At 37.6% G+C, this 26,514-nt stretch overlaps 1 protein-coding gene across 2 annotated transcripts; it reads left to right on the top strand.

Moving 5' to 3' along the window:
• The first annotated feature begins 11,252 nt into the window (after positions 1-11,252).
• On the top strand, positions 11,253-22,248 carry cnot10 (CCR4-NOT transcription complex, subunit 10). 2 transcript variants are annotated; one of them, XM_053630649.1, is made up of 19 exons: positions 11,253-11,436; positions 12,140-12,234; positions 13,439-13,600; positions 13,684-13,834; positions 14,975-15,111; positions 15,616-15,702; positions 16,308-16,391; positions 16,620-16,737; positions 16,971-17,120; positions 17,737-17,939; positions 18,043-18,164; positions 18,711-18,890; positions 19,122-19,202; positions 20,263-20,376; positions 20,959-21,089; positions 21,222-21,257; positions 21,365-21,492; positions 21,631-21,706; positions 21,870-22,248. In XM_053630649.1, the coding sequence occupies exons 1-19, from the start codon at positions 11,418-11,420 to the stop codon at positions 22,034-22,036; spliced, it is 2,241 nt and encodes a 746-aa protein (XP_053486624.1). In that variant the 5' UTR covers positions 11,253-11,417; the 3' UTR covers positions 22,037-22,248. The 2 variants fall into 2 exon arrangements, with proteins under 2 accessions (XP_053486624.1, XP_053486617.1); XM_053630642.1 differs by having other exon boundaries at positions 14,972-15,111.
• The last annotated feature ends 4,266 nt before the right edge of the window (positions 22,249-26,514 follow it).

Below are 26,514 nucleotides of genomic sequence, written 5' to 3'. Positions count from 1 at the left end.
TCAGAATCCCCAAGAAACTCTCAAGAAGTGTTTTAACCGATACAAGACATTTTATTAATAGAAATGTGGAAGTGATGTAAAAAGGACAAAGGAAAACAAGACATGTTTATTTTATTAAATTAGGTAAAAGGATAGTGAATTGATCATTGAATGAGAATGGGCGATGTACGGATTGCTGGAGAAGTTTAAAGTTAAGGACATGTGATACAGCGGGCGCATGATGATTTAGTAGTTAGCATGTACGCCTCACACCTCCAGGGTTGGGGATTCAATTACTGCCGCAGCCCTGTGTGTGCAGAGTTTGCGTGTTCTCCCCGTACTGCGAGGGCTTTCTCTGGGCACTCTGGTTTCCTCCCCTGGCCCAAAGACGTGTATGGTAGGCTAATTGGCATGTCCAAAGTGTCCATAGTGTATGAATGGGTGTGTAAATGTGTGTGGTTGTGCAATGGATTGGCACCCTGTCCAAGGTATACCCCACCTTGTTCCCCATGCTCCCTGGGACAGGCTCCAGGTTCCTGGTGACCCTGTAGGATAAGCTGCATAGAAAAAGGATGGATATGTGATACAGCTAGAAATGTGATTTGATACCTGGAAATATGATATGAGAACTCAGTTTCTCATGTTTCTCAGTTTTTCATGCTCCACAGCAACAATGTGGAAGTCAAGCAAGATGAGGACTAATGACTAAAAGCACTTAGTAATAATTTCCAAAACTATTATATAACTACTCAGGTAGTTGTTTAAAAGATTATTATTTTCATTATTAAATTTACTAGTGTAATAGATGTCCATAAAATAACACTTCTACCTGACTATGGATTTTGCAGACGTCAGAGAGAAGATAGCTCAAAGTCTTCACCCTATTTTTAGATCAGTGGAAAGAATCCAAATGTGTCTGAACCGCAAAGCCCATGGTGTTTCCAGAGAGTGGACTTTGATGTCCTTTGATGTTGAAGATTGGGGATGTAAATCTCTAGATTAACACTGACGTATCTGATGATGACATCTGTAATGATGAAATCTTTACGCTATCTTTGCTGTATTGTACTTCTTAGCACGTATTTGCTTTACTGATATATTTTATATAGCACATATGAAATTTAGTTAAGCCATCTTACCATTATTTTTATGCAAAATAATCACCCAGTATGTTTGGAGTTTGTATCGGACATTTATCTGGTTGACCGAGAACCAGAAATAAATGAATATAGATATAGGAATATAAGAAAAGAAATATAAAATGTGCAACATTCCACCAACCATGAGGAAAAATTATGGCAATTTCACTTGGAAGAATAACCTGTGATCTTCCTGTCTGTCTCTCTCATCTTCCTATGCATGTAAGCTTATTCATATATAAGCAGTTACCTGTTACTATTTCCATGTGTGGCTTTCTATACAGTTCTTGCACATAACATAGAGAAGCAGATCATTTATAGCACCGAAGTAGATAGAGGATGCATCTCTAAAATACGTACACTTTCTGTCTAGAACTGGACACTGGACATTATTTGACTTATTATAGCTTTAGTTTTTCATTTTCGCCATGACAATAAAGCTGTTGTTTTATTTTGTGTTGTTGGATTTTTATATTTTTATTGGTTTTCATTATGCATCTTTTGACCACTATGCATAATCTATTAGTAATCACATTACTATATTACCATATATCCTAATATGATTTAAATGTATAATTAAAGGATGTATGACAGGCCGGTATCTTCAACATCACTGTAGACTTTTAAAAATTTGCTGTAATATTTTGTGCTGCTACAATTCATTCTAAACAAACTATCAAGAGCAGAATTGTGCATCAGGGCTGTGTACACAATTTCAGTACATTATGACCCACTGGCTACTGCATTCGATTCAGTACCTACTGCTTGGCTGTTGATACAGTACGTACTGATCAGTATAAGTAGTAAGCATGAATACATTCCGGATGTACTACATGGCACGGATTCTGACAGCTCTTCCGTGCCAGCCCCAGTGCCTTATTGGACAGCACAGTAGCTACAATATCCAGTGGGTCTATACGGCATAAACTCAGAGGAAGCACTAGGTTATCAGGGTATTTCTCGCCTACTGTTTTATACAACATACTAGTCCTTTGGCGTACTGCTTTTTGCCTGCTGTGTAGTAGGGTAGTACACAGCCACTGTAATTTATGCAATGCCGTCAAATGCAGATCCGCCTCACTGTAGCCTATCAAACATCACACACTAACACCTGCTGTCAATGGTAGGTGATTCCCTGCTGCATGACCCAAAGTTGCATATTTACTTTATGATTCATGGAGACTGGCTAACCTCATTAAGCGATATGACAGATTCAAAGCAAATATAGCTGTTTGTTCATGGTGCACATCTGTCATGGGCTTCAGGACATACACACAATAACATTCATTTTACCCAGCGCCTCACTTGTCAGGATAGGAGCTCTATAGGACTATGTGTAAGAATAAGCTTTTGACATTAGACTGTAATCTCCTTTAATGGGTTTTAATTTATTCATATTCATATTTTATAGAATTGTACTCAACTATATACATATATGAGAAAAGGATGGGGGAAAAGATTGAATGTATTTTATTGTTATTTAATGTACTTTGGAGGGCAGATGGCAATAAATGTAAAATTAAACTAGTTATCTGACTGACTGTCACGGATTACCATTTAGGGTAACTAGCTTTCCTGCATAAAGTTCATTATAAAGTGAAAATGCATGCATATAGTGTGACATATACTAAAGTGAAAACACATAAACTGAGCTTTCACAAGTTATACCATGATGTTGTGTATTTATTTATTTATTTATTTATTTATAAATCTTGGTGATTCAGACATCTACAAGCTGTATAATGTTGCAGTCAACATTCAATTCAAGTCAGTGACTTCAACATGGAATGTTGACCTCTCCAAGATGTGGCTGCTGGAAGAAGACTCAAGAACTGAACATCAAGATGGTCTGAAAAAAGAATGAGCTTGGTGATACGGTGGGAAAAGCCATGGCATCATAACACTGTTATTGCTGTGTGTCTTTTTTTTATAATGTATTTTTAATGAATATATGCTGAACGCAGTTTACACATTAAAGTAAGTAGAATAAAGAAATCCAGCAATTGCAGAGTTTTAGCTCTGCCTCTTGGGCATTTTTATATTTAAAAAGCAATTATGACCTCTTTCTAAGCACATGATCAACAATAATATGAAGGTTTGCAGGCAAAACAGGAAATAGGACATCCTTGTAAATAATAAGTGCTTTAAGGGCAATAGTAGCTTGATGGTTAAGGTGTTGGTCTACTGCTCAGAAGGTCATGAGTTCAAACCCCAGCACCACCAATCTGCTGTTGTTGGTCCCTTGAGCAAGGCCCTTAACGCTCAGATGCACGAAGGTGATAAATTTAAGTTGCTCTGGATGAGGGTGTCTGCCGAATAACAAATATAAAATGTAACTTTAGCAAAACCACTTAAACTGATTTTATTTATTTTGCTCTGTTTAACTAATTCCACTCACCTGCAGTTGTTTAAGGCTCATTTTATCATCATAGTATTGGGAGGGTTGTTTTTGTTTATCATAAGAAAATTGCTTCTCACATTTTCCAAACAGCATAACACAGACTGCTCACTCTTATTAAAACTGGTGGCAATTGGAGTTCTTTTATTTGGTCATGTATCTAACATAATTTTTTTCCAGTGCAGTCTTGTTCATGTGGACATTGCATCCAATCAGTGCATTCTAACTACATATAGAACTAGATGAGGTTAATTATATCAGAATAAGTACATAGTGTGCAAAGTACAAAATGTTACTGTAGCACTATTTTACTGGAAATGGAAATATATGAGATGAGACTTTGTTTATGTAGGGATTGAATGAAGCCCATTATTTTTTAGTTGTCTGAATCCTGTGTTTAACATTTCAGATCATCAGATTCGACTGTATGACAGACAATCAAAAAAATATAACGTTCTTACTACTCTACATGAACGTAATTAATTAATAATAATAATTAATTATCATAAAATTTAAAAATGTATAAGCAAAAAGTGAAAAATTGTAAGGCTTAGTTTACAGACACATGCTGAGTTTTTCTTTAAAGTGTGTGTGTGTGTGTGTGCCTGTGTGTGTGTGTGTGTGTGTGTGTGTGTGTGTGTGTGTGTGTAATTAATAACTTCTATGATCATTCAAGCCATTGTGTGTTCAGATTTTGACATTTAGCATTACAGACTACTGTCCGATTAGAAGGAAATGTATGTGGGGAAAGAAGTTATGAAAATGTCAATGAAATATAAAACAAATTTCATGCTAATACTGGAAAAGGAAAAGTAATTACCTATTAGTCAATGGCCTGACTCTAATTGCAGGGTTTTTCTGTGACTTCTGCAACTAGACTGAGGTGCAGGTAGTCCATGTTAACAGTTAACAATATAAAAAGAAATGTATCAGTTTTATGAGCAGTGTGGGTGATGTGGATATGGTTCAATTTTCAGTCTGTTTGGCAAAATGTGCTCCAATTGACTAGGGATCAAAGGTCAAATTGATATGCACAGAAACAAAATCCCTACTGTTTTTTTGGTGTTGGTGCTGCTGAAAACTATTATGCAAAAATACTATTCATGCCTACCAGTGAGTATGTCTAATGCAAAGTTACACTGGAGTAACTTGGGCATTTCTGAATACTTTTGTGCCTAGAGCAAGTTCTGTAGCCATTCCTTTTATGATTCATGAGCCAGTGGTCAATACATAATTCATAGCATGCCATTACCAGTGGGTGGAATTTATATAGAGTCCTAGCACATCTCATTCAACTGTTCCAGCCGCCTCGGCGCTTGCAATTAATTTGGAGTCTTGAGAGTCGTATTAAAATTCACTGTTCACTCATATGTTTGGTTTGCCAATAAATGACAACATAACAAATTTACAAAAGAACAAGCAAACAGAATAACAGCATCATTTCATATGACTCATTATCTGGTATAATCCTTCTTGTTATGAATTATTATAAGTTTATTCATTGGAGACATCATAAGGATTGTGAAGACGGAAGGAAGGAAGAGGAGGGGATGAACGTCTGAGAGAAGAGAGTAAATACAGTTAAGAGCAAGTGACGTGCATTTTCCCTCTCCGATACACTGTTCAGGTCAACACAGGGGACAAGAGTGTATCAGAAATGGAAGCAAGAGATGTATGTACCTACAGAGGGTTGAAGTTTTCTGGTTTGGGTCAGTATGGCTGAAACGGTTATAGTCTATTTTTACATTTGATTGAGCTGCTTTCTTTTGATAATTGGCTCAGAACCTACTGCACCAACCCTGAACAGATGAAATTGATTTCTACTCCTTGGGAAAATCTATTTCCTCACATTCTGTATATTTGTGACTGCATACGTCACTTGATTGCATGCTCCTATTGCATGATTTAACTTAAAATAGTTTTTTTACTCACAATAAATATGACTTATTTCATGAATCATTGTTATCAGAATCTTACCAATTGTACCAAAGGGTATAAAGTAATAAAGTTTGGGAGGCTCTGTCTGCAGTTAGGTTCTTGCTCTGATTAACAGTCTACTCCTGTGCTACTCTGAAGTATTCTGAAGAATGTAAGCATGACATGACAGGATGTGCTATTATCAACACTGTGGTGATGTGATGTGATGTGTTACCACCCTGAAGTGGATTGTGTTCCTATAACAGCGCACCCTGAAGTGTTTTATTTCTTTTACACCACAGCGATTTGCCTATTTATTACTAAATGGCACATCATAATTTTTAAATGCTTATAGTTTAGTGAATTTAGTTATGTGGGATGTCCTTGCCTCAAGTTAGTTCCTGTTATAACTTACCTTCAGTCGACATAATTATTATCTCTCAGAGAACAAGGAAAGTATGTATCAATTCAATTCAATTCAATTCAATTTTATTTGTATAGCGCTTTTATACAATGGAAATCGTCTCAAAGCAGCTTTACAGAAATATCAAAACACAAGATACAGATTTTAAGTGTGTGAATTTATATTTATTGAGCAAGCCGGTGGTGACGGTGGCAAGGAAAAACTCCCTAAGATGATAAGAGGAAGAAACCTTGAGAGGAACCAGACTCAGAAAGGAACCCATCCTCATCAGGGTAACAATGGATAGTGTGAAAGTAAAAGAAAGTTCATTATGGTTTTTACATAAAGTCTTTCCTGAACTAGTCCACTGTTCACTAAATGAGACCTCAGTGCAAAACTGCATGTGGTAATTGCAGTCCCAAGGCTATAGTAGCAACCGTAGTCCCAGCAAACACAGCGAGAATGTCCATGTGGAATTGAGTTCCAAAACCATTTCCATGGTACTTCAAGCGGTACCATCCTCAGCAATCTCCAGGCTGTAGCCTCCAGTTGATCAGAGCTCCATCCAGAGGTAGGGCATCCGGCTGGATCAGGCAGGTCCGGAGAGCAGAAAGGGTCAGGATCACTGGCATCTCCATAAAATCATGGCTTGACTCTCCTTGTCTGGACTAGAGACTACAGAGCACTTCTATAAGTCACTCTGGATAAGGGTGTCTGCTAAATGACCTAAATGTAAAGTGCAAATGTAAACATTATAGCAGCTATAAACAGTCGTTCCCTAACCACATAAGACAAACAAAAGTGCATGTTATTTTATAGAGAAATAACAGAAATAACAGAATCCTCTGTCCTGAAGACTTTCCCATGGTGGAAAACTTACTGTAAAACCTTACTGTTACAAACACACAAGACTCCACCTATAAGTGGTAAAGAAGCATGTCCTTACAAAAAGCTTAACCATATCAATGACTATATGGTGTTTTTTTTTTTTATGTTAAACAGCTACATGCTTTTAATCACTTTGTTATTAGTATTAGATTACAGGGGAGTGTTGGCCATACAGGTCCCTGTGAATGAGTTGTTACTATAGAAACAAAACATATTAAACTGAGTGCGTAAATATAATTAAATAATTAAACAAACAATGAGCACATTAATATAAACCTCACATTTGATTGATAGCCTGCACTCTTGTCAGAGCTGTTGTTACAGAAAATGAAACAATTTTTCTGTGATGTGGTATAAAGCACATATATACATATATATCTCCATATTCTTATTTGCTGATATTCCTACGAATGTTGCATGAGGTTGGTACTATTGGTTACTACTGATTAACAGATTGGTCTATAACAGACTACACAGCACATTTTCAATGCTATAATATATATTCAATTATGAGTGTATAAGGAGCAAACAGGAATATATAACTGATATTACCCAGCAGTCATGTGTTTCAGACACTTCCAACTGATCAGATTTTTCAATTGTCCCCACACTTTAGCTGAACATGATTTACGCACAGACAGTAGCTGTGGCAATTGAGCGATTCTGCTTGTCTCCAAGCAGCTGTGTATTTAATGGAACACTTTTCTCCTAAAGGCTAAAGCTGAGCTCTCTATGCTCATTTGTTTCTGCTCTTGCTGTGCCCTCTGAGCCCAATAAAAGCTTCACATTTATTCCATTAAGACTTCCTTGTCTACTGCAAATACCAATCATTCAGCATAATTGCCTTGACAGTATATTACAAGCTTTGCAGGCACAGCCTCCCAAACATAAAATAAAACTAGATAAGAGATTAAGTGTCATTAAGTGTTCTGGTAAGATGAAGATAATCATGAAAATTAAAATGGCAGATGGATGATGTCCAGTATCCTCAGACCTCTTCTGTTAAAAATACATAAAGGTAGATCAATAAAATCACTGAGGGTCACAGAACTGCTTTTTATTGTGTGTGTGTGTGTGTGATTACCTGATGAATTGAACTGTGTGTGTTAAAGCAGAGAAGACATTAAACTGTGCAATACTGCAGTCCTCCAAAACTGGATGACTCTGGATCTGACTCCCTGCAGTGCACTTTCAGTCGTTATTTTAAACTCTATGCACTAAAGTGTTAGGAGAGCTGCCCCTATCCCTCCTCATCTCCCAGGTGCCTGCTTCACATTTTCTAGCTTATGAAATCTTGACAGAGAGAAATGTCTACACCGGTAATAATCACAGTGGAAGTGTTTATTGGACCACTCGAGGCATTTCATACATCATATTATCAGAGCAAATAAACAAAGCAAAAAATTGTCTTTTCTGGTCATTTAGATCCTTTTGTTGTGTCTTGCCATAGCCAGACCAACTTAGCTGGAAATGACCGAACAAAATTATTCATATTGGTAAAATGCTCTAATTCCCAAAATGGCTGAAAAGATTGCTTCATATTTATGGAGGATCCAAATAACCAGATATGTACAGGCAACCAATCAGCTCTCTTCTTCTCAATCTCTATTTCTCTCCTGTCAATTATTAGGGCATTTTGAAGCTAGCTCAATTAAGACTAATTTAAGTCACAGTGGCAAATTAACACTGCTCTGGGGGGTGTTTCAGTGTTGCAGGAGGACTCAGCGGATGTGTTTCACAGCAATGGGACATATTATTGAGTGCTCATGTGATGTTACACACATCTAATACATTATCAGTTACAAAAGGACTCTCCTCTTTGCCAGTGATAATTCACTAACTAGAGACACCTTGTGTTTGTGTAGACCAAACATTTTTTTCTGTTCATTATTACTGCGATCTATACGCTTAAACATGTCAATCTAGTACCCTACAGTACACTTTGTTTTGTTCCTCTGAGGGAACAGTTACAGGTTCTATGTAGAACCCTACAACAGAGGTTTCCCTTTCAGACGCGTTTCAAAATATGCTATGAATAATAAATAAATAAGAAGTTAAAACTCTTTTTAGAGTATAGGCCACACACACACACACACACAAATGTGAAAGAGTCATCAGGAAGAGTCCATTCAATTCTCAGGAGAGTCACTTGGGAGTGTGACAAAAAATTATTTTAAATTTCTGATTTCTGCTTTAAACTATAATATTTATCCCTAAAATACTTTAAACTAATTAAATTACATTGTACTACATACCGTATGCCATGCGGATCAATGTGTATTTCACAGCTCTGTCAGTGAGCATGCTCCTGTCTGCCATGCTGGTATACCGAGACAATCTTGAATTATGTCTCTAAAAATAACTGTACTATCTTCATGTTTTATCATTTGGACATTTTTCTTTCAAAAATAAAACAAACACAAAACAAACCAACACATGGCCTTTCTAATGTTTTCTTATGTGACCCACTGAACTGAGGACTGCAGAGATAATAATAAGGTTATTTTGTTTATTAATTAATTAATATAACTCAAGAATAACTTTATTTTTATGATAAATTTTTTTGATTTTGTTGTATAGTTTTACTTGTCATTTTGGTAACATTAGTGCTGGATTTTGTATTAAGTGTTTTATATATTTTTTTCTGTATATTTATGTCTGTTTGTGTGTTTGAGTTTTAAGTCTGTTACTCTGTAATGGCATGCCTTCTTGGCCAGGTCTCCCTCGAACAAGAGATTTAATCTCAAGGGACATCGTAGTTAAATGAAGGACAAACAAACAAACAAACAAACAAACAAACAAACAATTAAATAGTTAACATGCTAGTTATCAGTATTGAATAATACATTCACAGTATTTCACACTAATGAAATAAACATGAATTGGATCTGAAGGCTTTTTTCCCACACGAGCTTGGCAATGCTGTATCACTGCAATTCTTTGGTAAATATATTCATATAAACTTTTTTCACCAAAATTTCAGCCTTAGAACACAGAAAGAGTTCTCGTGATAATATTTTAATAGCTTTATCCTATTGCATGGTTTGCATGATCAATAAATATATTTCGGACCATTATTTTATTTTAAATGTGAAACAATATAAATAATTTCAATATAAATAATTTTGTCTTAACTGTATCCATATTTGTACTGAATATCAAAATATACAAATCTCTTTCAAAACACAATATTTGGTCTAGAACCTATGAATCCACGAATATGAAGGAAGTAAACACATTTGTCATTTGAGGTAGTAGTCTACATAAGATCATGTTCTGTGCTTTTAACAAATATTTAACTATTTGAAAGCATATCCTGTTCACAATTAGCCTGATCAGACTGATTAGCCTGATCTGTTTAGACTATCTTAAAAACTCTGATTAGGCAGAAGGAACAAAATGGGACAAAAAGAAAGAAGTCCAAGCAAGTCTTTCACAGCGACTTAACTGCAATCCAATGATAATGATACAGACATTGATAAGTTGGTTGTAGTGGAGGAAATCACAACCCAGTGTTACCAAACATATTTATTACGGTATTTGAAGGTTTGACTAGATGGATGTGTATAATTCAAACCTCAAATCAAAACAAGTATGCCTAAATACACATTAAAAGGAATAGGACCCACACCTGCACATGTATGCAATTATAAAATCAGCCAATCATGTGACAGTAGAGCAATGCATAAAATCATTCAGCTACAGATCAAGAGCTTCAGGTTATACTCATATTAAAATAAAGCAATCTCAGTGATCTCTTTGTGATCTCTTTGACCATGACATGGTTGTTGGTGCCAGACAGGCTGGTTTGACTATTTCAGAAATCTCGTGTTTCACACACATCAGTCTATAGAGTTTATACAGAATGTGCTAAAAACAAAAAACATCCAGTAAGCAGTATGTGGGAGGAAAAGCCTTGTAGATGAGAGAGATCAGATGAGGATGGCCAGACTGAGCTGACAGGAAGTCTATAGTAACTCAAATAATCACTCTTTAGAACCACGGTGAGCAGAAACGTATCTCAGAACGTACAACACACTGAACCTTACAAACTGGAATCTCCTACAAACAGGAATCTCTACAGTCTACAGTGGGCACAGGGTCAAGACTGGAAAAAACATTGCCTGGTCTTTTAAAGTTGCTTGTGCTTGTATAAAGTCAACTTCTAACAATCAAAATAAATTTATTTTAAAAATGTGTTCTGTGAATGGAAAGTTCAGAAATAAATAAAACAAAAAGTTCCATGGCTCCAATAAATAGCAAATATATATATATATATATATATATATATATATATATATATATATATATATATATATATATATATATATTATGCACATTTAAATACTACAGCTATTAGTTGTATGATGTTCATAACAGTCAGAACCCGTGCTGGAGTGGGTTTTGTAACTGTCGCCATCTCGTGGTTGCTGTAAAAGGCTGTTTTTACACAAAATGGTGTCATGCTCTAGCGCTTCCCCGCTGACAGGAGGCGCTCGCACAAATGCTCTGCACTTCAGCGGGAGACTCTGGGTAATTTTAATGGCGAAGTCCTGAGTAAAGCGAAATCTGTTAATAGCGAATGCGGATCAGAGATTTCTTCGTGGATTAGATCATACATTCGCGAGTCACTAAGTAGTAACCAGTTGCTGTAATATAGATAAATACCTAAACCAGCGTTAATTTTCGAGAAATGGCCGAAACTAACTCTGGTAAGCTGTGTTTTTATCATTAGCTAGTGAGACGTTAGCCGTTAGCTAGGTAGACCACAGACTAAGTGTTCAGACAGCTACATAATAGCAGGTGTATAAAGGTGTTAAATGTAGCTTGCTAAATAGTTGACTCTTTGATTATGGGGTCGTTACTTTCTCCATGTAGAAGCTGTATTGTGATTGTGTGTGTGTGTGTGTGTGTGTGTGTGTGTGTGTTAGTTAGTTAGTTAGTTAGTTAGTTAGTTAGTTAGTGTGTTAGTTAGTGTGTTAGTGTTAGTTAGTTAGTTAAACATGAACGCTAGCATGGCAACTGCAACTAGCGAGCTAGTCGAGCAATAGCGCTGGCTGTTAGCGTAAACTCTCATTCTTAACGGACGCATTATGTTTTAAATCACGCATTAGCTTTTCTTCTTGTTTTGTTTGGAAAGTGGGCCGGATAGATGGCTAGGAGGATAGCTCGAGGATGTATAGTTGCATGTTGTGTTGCTTGTCTAGCAGAGCAGGTTGGGTCTGAGCGGCACACCCACATCACCCCCCCATATCCACCTGCACCAGGAGTGCATTCTCTCTCAACAGTGTGTGAAAGTTTTAGCACACTTTGTATTCGTTTAGTTTCGCACATGTAGGCTGCAGCAGAGCAGATCATTCACTGCAGCATTTATTTATTTACTTACTTACTTATTTTTCAATATTTTCTCCTCAGACCAAGTCAGTGACATTAAACATGACAGCATTGTTTCTCCTGGAATTTCAGACCAGGAAAAGGAAATGGCTACAAATGCCCTTGAAGCATTTACGGTATGTATTTGTTTTTCCACATATTGTAGCTGTTAGTAAATATCACAATGTCCTCTCTGAGCTCTTTGAAAGTATGTTTGGCCTGTGGGAGAATGCGTGAGCCTGTACTTCAGTCATAGGACAACATCGGACAACATCAGAAAACATCTATTCATCCGTTACTACTGTTATGTATGATCTATTGGATCTATATTGGGGCGTGTTATTTCACTGTACATGCTGTCATTGGGAAACCTGATTTGAATAAAATGATGTCTCTTCATTTTTGCACCGTTGTTATTCAGCTCGGTTTCTCCTTCTATTCAATCACTGCTCACTACAGTGTCCCAGCTTGTGCACTGCGGATATTAAGACCCGGATGGTTATCGATTATCCCGCTGAGTGATTTTTCTGAAATGAAGTTGTTTCTTTCTTTTCAGGACTTTGAATTATTCATGCTTTTCATCTCATTTTGTTTAGATTATTGTCATTTCTGTATCTTGGCATTAGCAAGGCTTCTCTAGATCACTTAGAGTTGCAAATTCCAGCTGCAAGCTTATTCAACATCACCAAGAAAAGAATCACCTTGACTTTGGCATCCTTGAACTGGCTCCTTGTTCAATGTGGAATCCAGTTTAAAGTAAAAATTGGTTTTGAAAAGCTCCTACTGGTCTAGCTTCCTCCAGTATCTCTGATCTGTTGTACAACACACCAAACCTTGAGGCACGTTGAGTTCCACTCCTACGAGCAGGAATCTCAGTCTAGAGTGGGCACAGGGTTAAGACTGGAAAAACATTGCCTGATCTTTTAAAGTCGTGCCAGCCTCCCACTCCCATCAAATGTGCTCTTTCTCGCGCGCTTTCTCTCTTGCTCTTGCTCTCTCTCTCTCGCTCGCTCGCGCTCATGGTTTTTAAATCAAGAATAAAAACACACTTGTACAAATTAGCATTTTAATCTGTGTGGTTGTTTCCACACATGTCTCCTTAAGTGCTTTATATCTGGAGTATAAATAAACCTATGTCTATAATATAGTATAAATTATACCTATGTATTATATGCTCTTAACCAAATTTCATATTCTCTTTTCAGTGTTTTATATGCTCTTAACTGGGTACAACATTTTTGGTCAACTTGTGTTGTTTCAAATGTGCTTTATAAATTAAATGTTCTTACTTGTAGCCTGAGCTGTACCCCCTAACTTAAAACATCTCTGATTTCTCTCTAGTCTGGAAACTATGATGATGCCCTAAAGCAGCTAGAAAGTCTCCAGGAGCTGAACAAAGATGACTACAAGATTGCTATGAACAAAGCTGTCACTGAGTTTTACAGAAGTGGCCAGACAACCACGAGCACCTTGAAGCAATCTTTAATGATGATAAAAAATCAGGTGAGAAAATACTGTGCTGAGCTGCGATCTGTCTGTCGTGTAGCTAAATGTCAAGTGTTATTTATTTATTATTATTTTTGTAGGTGCATTCCACTGTGGAAGATATTGACGGTTTGGATGATGTTGAAAACAGCATTCTGCATTACAATCAAGCCATCCTTCACTACCACATGCGGCAGTACTCAGAAGCAATAGCCATTGGAGAGAAGCTCTACCAGTTTCTGGAACCTTTTGGTATGCTTTGAAATATCACAGAAAAGTTCGTGGGAGCCTTAGACAGTGTTTGCTATAATAAAATAAAAGCGCACACATCTGCATATTGCTGTTTCTCAGCTCCAGTCATGGGGAGAAACCCAGTGGCCTGCAGTTTCAAGATTTCCCTGATATCAACATATTTTTCCCCAAAATGGTGGTGAATGTTGGTGAATCCTCAAGCCTAGAGCTGAGAAAAAGCAATATGCAGATGTGTGTTTGTGTGTGTTTTTATTGAAAGAACATTTTAAAGAGCCACTCCAGTCACCGTGTATAAACACCTTCTGCATCACTGACTACTGAGCACCTTGATGCGATTAACCCTCTGTTCTGTGAATTAATGTAAGTTGTGATTTCATGGGCGGTGTGAATTTAAAAGCCTGACCTATGTGATGAAGATTACAGCTCCATTTCTGGGAGCATTCAGTGTTTGTCCTTGACACTCAAAGCTGAAGCATACTACTTCCAAGCTTTGTGTGTGGCATTCAGGAAAACAAAATAAAGTGAAACAAAAATTGAATTAAAACAGCTCTAAGGATTTCAGAAATCATGATTGCATATGTTGCTCTAGATTTGCAACAGGTTATTTATTAATACAAATAAATAAAATTTCTAGTAGCGAGAAACAGGACTTACAAAACCCCACTATTTTCTCTATATTCTCATTTATAGCCTATTGATGAACCTCCCCCTACTACCAGACCTCTAAAACAATCCTGATTTTTGGTGAGCTCTCCGTAATCTCTGGTAGTTTGTGTCTTATAGACACAGGTGCTTTTTGACAGCGTGGGGGTGAATAAGCCCTGCACCCTGGATGAGCTGATGTCACAGACCTTGACTTGATTTGTGTCTATGGCCAACCCACAATTTTTCTGGCAGGGGGGGTTCAATACACAAGAAATGGAACATTGATTTTGTTTAAAGTCAGAAATTATGACCTGCTTAAGAAATAACACTGCTTTAGAGTAACTTAATTTACTTTCATGAGGTACACTGGAATTGCCCTTTAAAAGATTTGAATTGATTGAGTAGGCATTTAAAATTCTGAGTGCTCCCACTTTACTATGCACTGGTGCAGTGCGGTCGAGTGGTATGGCTTGATGGCATTCTCTGTACTAGAAGAGAAGTTTGCTCAGGCGGTGTGCTTCCTGTTGGTGGATCTGTACTTGCTCACCTTCCAGCCCGAAAAAGCGCTACACTTACTTGCAGTGATGGAGAAACACTCTGTACAAGGCAGCAACAAAAATGGCAAAGGAGAGGTAAGAGAACACACAATTGTGTTCTCATTTTATGTTTATTTATTTATTTATTTATTTTTTACTAATTTTCTCGTTTCTCCTCTTTTTCATATTTTGTTTCTCTCAGTTTGTCGCTTGGCAGCGTAGCCTCTATTGTTTCTAGATGTAATAAAGTATAAACTATAGATGTTATAGACTTGCAGTCTTCATGTGGTGATGTGCAAGCAAGATTTGTATAGTTTTGCCTAAGAGTTCAGTATTTGGAAAGCTGGTAGTTTATGAGGATATTTAGTTTAAATAAATAAATAAAACCTAAAACCACATAATTTTATGAAAATAATAAGTTGATGGTTTTTAGATAGGTTTCTGACAGTTTGTAACTCAAACATTTACTTTGTTCGCAGAATTACAGTATAATGCCTGCAATTGTTAAAGGCTAAAACAAATTGTTTAAACTACTCTGTGTAGTATAGTTGTAGCCTGATTTGCCTTCATTTGCTAATGGTTTTATTTAATTTGTTACAGGGTATGAGTAGCACAGCCAGAGAATCTGCTGCTCAGAAAGCTGAATTTGCAGCTTTGATCGAGGCAGCCAAGTCCCGGATGCACCAGGTAGTACAGTACAGTAAAGTCAGCTCTACAGTTATTTGCGTTCTTGGTAAAGATGGGTTTAAAACAGTTATGGAAAAATCTTTGTGGCTATTGAGCTTCATTTCACTCTGAAGATAGAGTGAAATCAAACATTTAATTGGCGTAAATTATTTACCTAAACAGCCTGAAGAAAATAAGCAACTACGGGTGTGTTATAATTATTGGCACCTCTGCCTTTTGTACTTTGTATAATCTCCCTTTGCCAAAGTAACAGCACTGAGTCTTATCCTGTAATGCCTGATGAGATTGAACAATGCAAAAACACTCTTTGACCATGCCACAACAGAAAATGATTCCAGGTCCTGCAGGGTCCTAGGTCTTCTTTTGTGGACTCTCCTTTTTATCACAGGTCAGGGTACTGGGATGGCCATCGCGGACGCTTGATAGGGAGAAAAGTAAAATTGCCAACATTAAACTAGTTTACTGTTTGTTCTATATGGTGGTGGATTTTATTGAGGACCTCATGTCTGTGCTTAAAACTCGCTTACCTGTCAGCATTTTAAGTTGAATTACAGGCCTCTTTTTCTGTGTGTTTTTTCCTAATTTTCCCCATGTGTGTTTTGCAGTATAAAGTGCGGGCCTACATTCAGATGAAATCTCTCAAGGCTTGTAAAAGAGAGATCAAGTCTGTTATGAACACAGCTGGAAATGTGAGTTATTGCTGAATTCCTGTATTATGCATGGTGTTGCACATAAAGTACATATCTGTCAGCTGTTTTAGCTTACAATATATATGGAGGAATGCATTGTTAATATGACCTAAAGTATGAAAACATCTTGCCAAATAATTTTTATAGAATACAAGTTCAGGTCATTGCAAAAAAAAAAAAAAAAGTTCTTGCATATTTTACATCTTTTACTCTGTTTCTCTCTCTCAGTCTGCACCATCTCTCTTTCTGAAGAGTAATTTTGAGTATCTGAGAGGAAATTACCGTAAAGCAGTGAAACTCCTCAATAGCTCTAACATTGCTGAGCATCCTGGACCCCTCAAGACAGGTACATAATTCATAAAAACTTCACAGTACTTAGTGTTCAATTTCTCTGCAAGATGTACTAACTCGCCAGTTTCTTACTTCAAAGTAATATTTCCAAGCCCATTATATTCTGTTATAATAGCATCGTGGAATCAATTAATACTCGATTCCCTTTACTTAATCAGTAAAGCTAAAAAGATTTTTCTTTCAGGGTAGCTCAGTTTCTGATCCAACATTTGACCCTTTTTTTTGTAGGTGAATGTGTGCGCTGCATGTTCTGGAATAATCTGGGCTGTATTCACTTTGCTATGGGGAAACACAACTTGGGCATCTTCTATTTTAAGAAAGCCCTGCAAGAGAATGACCATACATGTGCACAGCTAGGAGATGGGAAGAACAGCCAGGGTGAGTGGCAGAATACTTCCTACATAAGAAGGCAACCACAAGGTATTTCATTTGCTAGCTAAGGTTATTCACTATACAGCTAAAAGTATGTGGATACCTGACCATATGCTTGTTGAGCATCCCATTCTAAAAGCATTGTCATTAATATGGAGTCAGTCTCGTTTGCTCTTCTGGGAAGGCTTTGCACTAGATTTTGTAATATGACTGTTGGTGTTCCTGTTCATCCCAAAGGTGTTTAGTGGGGGTTGAGGTCAGAGCTCTGTGCAGGCCACTTGTTCTTCCACTCCAACCTTGGCAACCTTGTATCCAAGCTAGTATTATGTTCCTCATCTGAAATCTGTTCTGTTTAAACATGGATTAAGGTTCTCCATCACAACATTGGATTCCTGTCACTGCAATCTGAAATTTCACTTTGCAGAGAATTCACCTTTCTGTATGGTGTAGATGTAACATTCCTCTGTGCACCCAAGATAGTTTTAGTCAGGATTTTATCAAGTCCATTTGAGCATCTGTCTGTGTGCCAGTTATTAGTTGCTTTATGGTTGTAGTGTATATTGTTTGATTGATTCTTTGACCGACGCGCATTAAGCATCAATTCTGTTTTCTTTTCCTACAGGTAAAAAGTTTGCAGGTATTCCCATGTGTGCTCTTCTGGCAAATAAGCGCTATGAGCTGCTTTATAACTGCGGCATTCAGCTTCTCCACCTCGGCCGGCCGCTGGCCGCCTTTGAGTGTTTAATGGAGGCGGTGCAAGTATACCACTCGAACCCTCGTCTCTGGCTGCGGCTCGCTGAGTGCTGCATTGCTGCCAACAAAGGGGTGAGACAGGCTAACTTATAAACGTACACGCTAAGGATTGTCACCAGTTTCTGGACTCTGTGCTAACAACTGTTTTTCCTGGGTTTTTTTTTCCTCTCTCCAGAGTTCAGAGCAGGAAACTAAAGGTCTGCCCAGTAAAAAGGGAATAGTTCAGTCCATTGTAGGACAGGGATATCATCGCAAGATTGTCCTGGCATCACAGTCCACTCAGAACACAACTTACAGGTGTGCTGTCCTATTGTATTATTTCATCTAGATTTTTGGAGTGAATCGATTTCTTTAACGTGTGAGGATGTTGGATATTTAATCAATTTTGTAATGTTAAGATTTGCTTTTCATTCATAGTGTTTTTCAACCCCACCATTTACATTGAAGTGTTGGTGTTGTCTTGTGTGTGTGTGTGTGTGTGTGTGTGTATAATATATATATATATATATAAATAAATATTTTTAAAAAATATTATTTTAAACAGATATTGTGCATAAATATTATAATTTCACTGTTAATAAACGGGTCTGCTTTCCCATGAAGATGTTTCCAAGGGGAAAGGAAATTAGAAAGAAATGCACTCATCTAGTATAACATAAATGTTAAAATGTTTACTGTTTTGAGAATTTTTCTTTTTCTTTTTTTTTTTTTATTAAATCTTCTATCTGGCAGCTTTTGCCCTGCAGGTGGCACTGTGTTCATTTTTTACTTTTAATTTTGAGGTACATCCTCTGTGTGTGTGTGTGTGTGTGTGTGTGTGTGTGTGTGTGTGTGTGTGTGTAGTGAGGGTCAGTCAGCAGCAATCCCTGTTGCAAGTATGGAGTTTGCAGCAATCTGTTTGAGGAATGCGTTACTCCTGTTGCCCGAGCACCAGCAACACGAGAACAAACCAGAGAATGGCTCTAAAAACTCCAGCCAATCAGGCAGCACGGAGAGCGGCAGTGAGAACAGTGATGCCTGCAGGTATACATAACCCACTGTACATGTCCACACATTTACAGACTCTTGATCAGCAATGTTATAATGAATAATCATTTAACAAATAAACGCATACACACACTGTGAGGACAGTAGCAGAAGCGCAATAAGTGATATCCTGCTAGGACTCAGCAGTTACTTGATGCTTTACTCATTTTTGTGCATCGAACAGTGGGATGATTCAGTAACCTTTTCAGCCTGTCGTTTGATTTACAGTGGGAAGAGCCAAGAGGGAGACAAGTTCATTCCTGCTGCTCCCTCATCACCTCTTAGAAAACAGGAAGTTGAGAACCTCAGGTAAGATCAAAAAGTGTCCACTGTGTCACTCTCTTCTGCCCTTATTTCCCTGTCTCCACCTTTTTCCCATCCAACTGGGGCATTTTTCATTTATTTTCATCATCTGTCAGTCCAGACATGGGGCTGCAGAGAGGAAAGAGTGGGCGGGTTAAGGGGTGACCCGGGATTGACACCCTGGTACAGTGACATGTTTATGAGCCCGCAAGCCACCTACTCAGGTTTCCCTTCCCGGAATCTGGCAAGTCTTTTGTGTTCCAGCCAACTGCTGGGAAGCCTGCACCTCCTTTTTTTCCTTTTTTCTTTTTCCCTCCCTCCTTAACCCCTTTAATGATCGGCTTGTAGTAGATCTGGCACTAACAGGAAACAGAACAAAGATGGAGGGTTAAGAAGGGTTTAATTGAGAACACCTCCACTTATGATTATGCTTAGGAAATTTACACAGTGGAGTAAATCACTTCCCATTGTTATCAGAGCTATTATATTTATTATTGAGATCTTGTAGGTGTTAGTCAGTTTGACCGGTCACTTGAATTGAGTGGGTTTAAACAGAGAGCGCCTGCTCTAAACCTCCTGTACACAGAGAGGAACATGTGCAAATAATTTTGTGCCCAAACAAAAGCTTCTAACAGAGCAAGCCCTTTTAACTTAATGAACTCTCTTTTAGGTTTATAGAAAATAAATGCATCTGTTTACTGTGTCTTTACCATTTAAAGAGTTAACTAACATGCTCTGCCTAAGCTTCAGCTAGACTGTACCTAAACGTTGAAGTATTTGGAGTTTATGAGCTGGTGACTTGGTTATGTCAGGTATCTACCACTGTCTTTGCATCACAGATGTCTGGCATTTACCTCTGCTCTTTCATTGGCTGTAAATTAGGCCCCACTCAATACATTTACCCTTGTTTAAGGGTTTGGTTACAGCATGCATGCTTTTCTAGTTTACTAGTCTGAAAATTTATTTAGAATCTTTTGAAGTTAAATAAAAAGTTAGGTGTGTCTTAAAATTAAAAGTGTAGTTGAAACTTACTTGTTTGTTTGTTTGTTTGTTTGATCGATCACAGGTGCTGCATTTTAGCCTGTAGCGCGTATGTGGCTTTGGCCCTTGGGGACAACTTGATGGCACTTACCCATGCAGATAAACTCTTACATCAGCCCAAGCTGTCAGGATCCCTCAAGTAATTCTCTCAACTTACCTTCCATTCTATCCTTCAGAAGTCATTTTTTTCCCATTGTAATGACATTTTAATTGATTGATTCTCATTGGAATGTCAGGAGAAAGACGACATGAATATGGCAGCAAATGATTTGTTTGATTTTACTTGCATAAAGGTCTGAAACTGTTAATAGTGCAAAGCAGCAGTGATTGATTTTTGAACAATACCGGGTGTGCTACTTTGCACTTGGCAGGAATAGCAGTTCATATTTTCTGCTCAGAGAAATTATATTGTTTTGTAGTATTGCTGTGTTGTATAAAAGACCATTGTGTTAGCATGGTTTTATCAGTATAACTTGTCTGGTTTGTAGCTTTGGAGTAGCATTTTGCATGTTGATGATGCTGCGACACCGTGATACACTGAGTAGTCTTTGAAATCCTCAAAACACCACAAAGTTCCATTTTATTGTTTTTGTTTCTATCGATTATTAGTTGTATTTTCTAACATCTGAAAGCATTTGTGCCTTCTCAGCTCTTTAATTCCCTTGTAGTAGAGTCCATTTCTGCTGCTTTTCATAGTCAGTAACAGGTATACTGTCTTTAGGTTCCTGGGTCATTTATACGCTGCTGAAGCTCTGATCTCTCTGGACCGAATCTCTGACGCCATCACTCACCTCAACCCAGAGAATGTTACTGATGTCTCTCTAGGCGTGTCTCCCAGTGAACAAGACCAAGGTAAACTCACTCACATGAACACGAAGTGTGACTCATGCGTCACAGCTGGAGTGTCAACACAAGCACAGCAGCGTTTAGGAATATTTCCTCTGTATGCTTACTGTGATTTTTACACATGTTCTGAACCCACAGGGTCAGATAAAGGAGATTTAGAGCCTGTTGAATCTTGTAAGTATTATTAGCTTCCTATTAAAATCACTCTCTTGACACTACAGCAGATAGTTGTGGGTTTGCTTATTCATGAGTGGTCTGAATGCCTGTATATTTGTGTGTAGCAGGGAAACAGGCTCCTCTGTGTTTCCCCAGTAGTCTGAGCTCTGCCAAGGCCATGATGCTCTTTAATTTGGGCAGTGCTTATTGTCTGAGGAGTGAATACGAGAAAGCACGCAAGTGCCTTCATCAGGTAATGAACACCTGCATACATTCTGCTTGGTGGACTAGGCCCTGTTCCTCATAGCTGGTTCATTTTACATTGAAAAGCTTTTAACATTATTTTACATTTAAAAAAAAACAGTTGGCCTTATTTTTTTTGCCTTTGTAGGCGGCTTCTATGATCAGTGCCAAAGAGATTCCACCAGAAGCTATTTTATTGGCAGTCTACCTGGAGCTACAGAATGGTATGTTCTTAATATCTGATTGTCAAAATACCCAGACTGCCATATTGGAAAAACAATGTTTCATCCCCTTTTTTCTGAATTAGCTATCATTTTGTTTTATTAGTTGAATATTGTGATCAGTAGTGTATGTCCGTGGTTTAGTACATGATGAATGTGATTGCAGGTAACACGCAGCTGGCTCTCCAGATCATCAAACGGAATCAGTTACTCCCGTCAGTGAAGCCCTCGTCCTCTCCGGACCTGCGCAAGAAGCCTCCGCCATTCCAGTCTGTGCAGCCCATGCAGCCTATACAGATGCCCTCTTCCTTCACACAAGTACAACGCAAATGATGCGTGCACACACACTCTACAGTATCATAAACACCTTTTTAACACTTATTTATGAGCCTGCAGCAGAAGGATGGATGAAGGAATGAGCGGTGAGGAGGACAGGATACAGAGGAAAGGTTCAGGGAAGAGCTGCTTCCTGAGAGCTCATCTTCAAATGCATATTCACATCATCTGGGGTCTATGAAATCTTAAATAAATTTTATTTACAGTAATATGTGGTGTGTTTGTTTTTAAAGCAACTACTAGGATGTGGGTTTTGATGTTTTTAATATTTTCACACAACAGCATGAAGTTTATTTGAATTGAACTTTGGTGTGCCTGTGGTCCTTTGTGTACTTCATCTGGGTATGTGAGACCCAGAAAAAATCTGAAGAACAAAAAGAAAGAAATCTAATATTGGATGTGGTACACAAAAATATGATACAAATTGTTGCAGCATTTCTGATCGAGTATTACATGTGTGAGTAATACGTGTTTTACATGTATGTACTACATTATCCCTCAGCAGACGAACCAAAAATATCAATTTCGCTCTGATTCAGACCCAAGAAAACACTCAAATAGGGGCCTGTGTAATGCTGTTACTGCTATAGTAGTCATAAAGCCGCATTTGTAACTGAACCTATTCCACATGTGGTGGTGTTGATGCAAAGTATCAGTGCTACAGACTACCCTGGGGTTTTTTACCCCAGTGCTCATCATGGTGGTCCTGCAAACACACAGTCATACCTAGGGACAGTTTAGGCCTGGTTTATAGTTCACACACCTCTGCAGACTCTGGGCTTTTTTTATGGCGTAATTTGCAAATAAACATGACGTCGACAAACATATAGTAAACTATTTACAAAAATAAATTAACATCCACAAATAAATTTAGATGAACAAATTTTCACATATAATAAATTACTTGTTAACGAATTACTTTTGGGTTTATTTATTTGTGGAATCAGCTGCATGTGGATTATGTACTCATCACTTGCTACGTTTCTGAACTGCCTGCCTTTTTTTTTTTTTAGTAAATTTTATTTGTGAATTCCTGAAACATTTCTCAAATCAAGCCACAAATGTGTATCACTGCGCCAACCAATCCTCTTGAGCTCTACAAGCCCTGCAGGCAAATAAGCTGGTTTTACACTCCTTTGTTGTCTTTGTCCGTCCTCGGTTTGGAGATTTGGTGTTTGGTGTAGACCTACTTTACAATAATGATATTAATATTAATTAGCTCAAGCTTATTTTGAAACAGTGAAGACAATGAATATATGTATGCGCTGTGTTTCTGATCACAGTTCTGGATGAAACAGGAAACTCGGTGCAGCTCTCCACTAATGTCTCAGAAAAGTTGGTGAAGTGACTAAAGTAATGATTTAGCGTGTTCATTTCATTCATAAGTGGTTGAGGTAATTCTTTTGGACGCAGGAGTCACGATGGAAACTTAGGAGAAAAATAAAACACGGATATTTATATTTGGGAAAACGCTGTTTCACTAGGAATACATTTTAATTATACCCACAGTGTAGGTGTGTGTGGTTTTTTAAAATCGGTTATCCCATTTAATCTAGCAGAAATATGCCAAATAGCCAACTGGGAAATACAATAAGAAGAAGCAAGCAGCTGCAGCTGTTCAAAGCGAGTTTAATCTGGCCTGCAGCTCTGTGTCTTTTAATCTGATTGGTTGAGTACGACTCTCTCATTGGTCGGTATAATGTGGGAGTTGGCGAAATGTTGTCTGAGAATCTGATTGGCGGATGCAGACCCAGTGGGGGAAAATACATAAGTGAATGAATTAATTTGTACAGATCAGAGTGAGAAATATTTCTGAAATCTGGCGATCAATAAACAGGTGTTTGTGCATTTCAAACATATATATGAACCATTTTCTGCTTTGTGAAACAAACTAACAAAAAAAAATGCATGTTGTTTTATTTTTTGTTGAACTCGTGTTATTTATTTGCAGTTTGGCACGTCATAGCCTAAATATGTCTGTCCGGCACGTTTACATGTTTACCATCAACATGTTTAGAGATTATTTCTTGCAACTCAGACCTGCTGTTGAATTTAGAGCTCCATCTCAAGTCGAAGATCTTACATTCAAAAATATTTACTCTTCTGAAAGATTGATAAAACTTGAATGTTACGTGTAAGTCATTTCATTCAGTAATTTTCATAATATGGAACTCCATTTGTGTTAAAACGAGAAACTGGTCCTGATTCAGCTCTACATAGTGATATTGGCCACTGCCTGCAATATTTACACTGCTTTAACGCATCAAAACAGTGCATGATGCTCGCGGCAGCCATTTTACTCACGCGTATTTACGAGCAAGCATAACCCTGGTTTTAGAGCAGCTAATCCAGCCAGGCCTAGTTCTAGTGTATAGAACTAGCGTGCTTCTTGTATACGCTTCTACGCTTGTATATGCTTCTTGTATAGTGTATAAATCTAGCGTGCTTTTTTCCTTATTTATACCGGCGTGCTGTCCAATTCTCGAATCTGATTGGTCAGAAGGTGTTGATGAATTTTCTTTAAAAGCAGCTCTAACAATAATGCTGAGCCTCCTGCACTAAACAGGTTTTTCGTGTTCTGTCAATGTACACATTTTGCAGAAGTTAAGTCACTGGCGTATTACTATACTGCAAGATATTTCTTTTTAAATGATTTTAAAAAATCATGTGAATACAAGAACCCTAAATAATGTTCTGCCTGAAGCAGTGTTTCTACTAACATTTGATTAGATCATAACTCCTCATTATTAGTGTGTGTTAATTTATTCTCCTCTTTAACCCTTTTAACTGTGAAATAAATTGCACAGAAACTCTCAGTGCAGATTTATTTGACAAATGTAATCCGACTATACAAACATTAGGCTCATGGTTTAATTGTGCACAGTAATAATCTGGCTATTTATTTGAGCCTTAGAACTTGTTTATTTCTAACAGAACACAATATTACATGACAGCTCCAACATGTCTATTTCTGAGTTATTTAGGTTGGAATTAAACACATTAGATTCAAGTGACCAGTCAAACAGAATTATTACTATAATAACATAATAATAAATATAATAATTTTGGGTTGTGATTTTGGCAAAAACATAGGCCCCAGAGCCTCCACAGACCCCATTATGAGAACTACCTATAAGTTGTAATTACTGCTTGTATTTTACTGTATGTAGCAGCATGTATGCACATTTCAGCATCTCTCTCACAGATTTGTGGCCCATAGAAAATAAAATTCAAGAAAAAAAAAAGAACCATCTTAAAATGCCACTGTGGAATGTGGTCTGATTGGTGGCCTGCACAGGGACCAGTCCACTACGGGAAACCACCTCTGTGTCTCTCTCTTTCTCTGTCTCTCTCTCTCATGTGTGGTCCCTCCCTTTTCTCTATGTCTCTCTTTAGGGTGGCCAAGTTCCCTTTTCCCTATAGGCAGCTCTTTTCTCATGCTAAATCCCTTCACCTCCCCTGTGTTCATTCCTCTCCTCCCCCATCTCTCTGCATTGTTACCCAGATCTCTCCTCTGACAAGCTCTGTCAATGATCTTCCAGAGAAAGTGAGAGGGTGAGGGCTTTGTTCAACCTTTTTAAAAGAGCTCAGCTACTTAGGACACAATGCCTGTGCTCATACTGTAACTCTACATGTTTCCATTAAATAGAGAGAGCTTTTGTTCACAAATGTGTTCCTTAATTTCCTTGCATTGGTTTATGTAAAGTTGTTAATCAATTCTGCAATAAATCTGCTAAATTCCTGGATAAATTATTTGACTTAACAGCTTGGAGTTGGTGACTGCGTTGTGAACACCGTGTCTAACAGAGCAGTGGACTATTTGGGAGTTATAATCTCCAGAATCTTCACCTCATCATCAATCATTAAAGGCTGTTTAAAGACGCAGGCCATCTGTGTGAGACTTGATGCCTTTGGAGATTTTTTTTCTGTCCCTTAATACAATATAATTCTTTAAACCGGTATCTGAATATTTCAATCAGAATAGAAAGATTATGAACACTTAAGCACTTTCAGAGTGAACGATAAAACGACAGTCTTAGACCAACATGAAAAATGTGTTTACGTGGTTTAAATCGGTTATTTTAAGAGGCCATCTGCTTGGCCATTCTGGTCATCCCTGCAATTTGAAGCTTGGCTTTGTTGACCTTTTGGGCAGGGCTCTGCCATGACCTCTGACCCTTTGGTATGCAGGGACACCAGTTCCTCCTGCTACACTGGTGGTCATGCTGGGTTTTGTTAAATGATAATATTAGAGTTGATATGGTAAGGTATGTCATTCATTTATACTAAAGATGACATTAGTTTAATAATAATAAAATAAAATAAAATAAATATAATATAATATAATATAAATATAATATAATACAATTTAATATAATTAAATAACCCTGACAATTCAGCACTACTTACAACAGTGTGAACAGTGAGTTTCTACTGCACTGCCACTTCAAACAGAAAGAAAAGACACCCACACA

This window comes from Ictalurus furcatus, chromosome 1 (assembly GCF_023375685.1).
Source record: "Ictalurus furcatus strain D&B chromosome 1, Billie_1.0, whole genome shotgun sequence".
Lineage (NCBI taxonomy): Eukaryota > Metazoa > Chordata > Actinopteri > Siluriformes > Ictaluridae > Ictalurus > Ictalurus furcatus.
This window is presented reverse-complemented; position numbering and strand designations above follow the sequence as displayed.

What these genes read in the sequence shown, in the direction of transcription:
- cnot10 (XM_053630642.1), top strand. An exon ending in TCCTGGACCCCTCAAGACAG is followed by an intron (nt 16,738 to 16,970) that starts GTACATAATTCA and finishes TTTTTTTTGTAG; the next exon opens with GTGAATGTGTGCGCTGCATG. An exon ending in AAGCTGTCAGGATCCCTCAA is followed by an intron (nt 20,377 to 20,958) that starts GTAATTCTCTCA and finishes TACTGTCTTTAG; the next exon opens with GTTCCTGGGTCATTTATACG.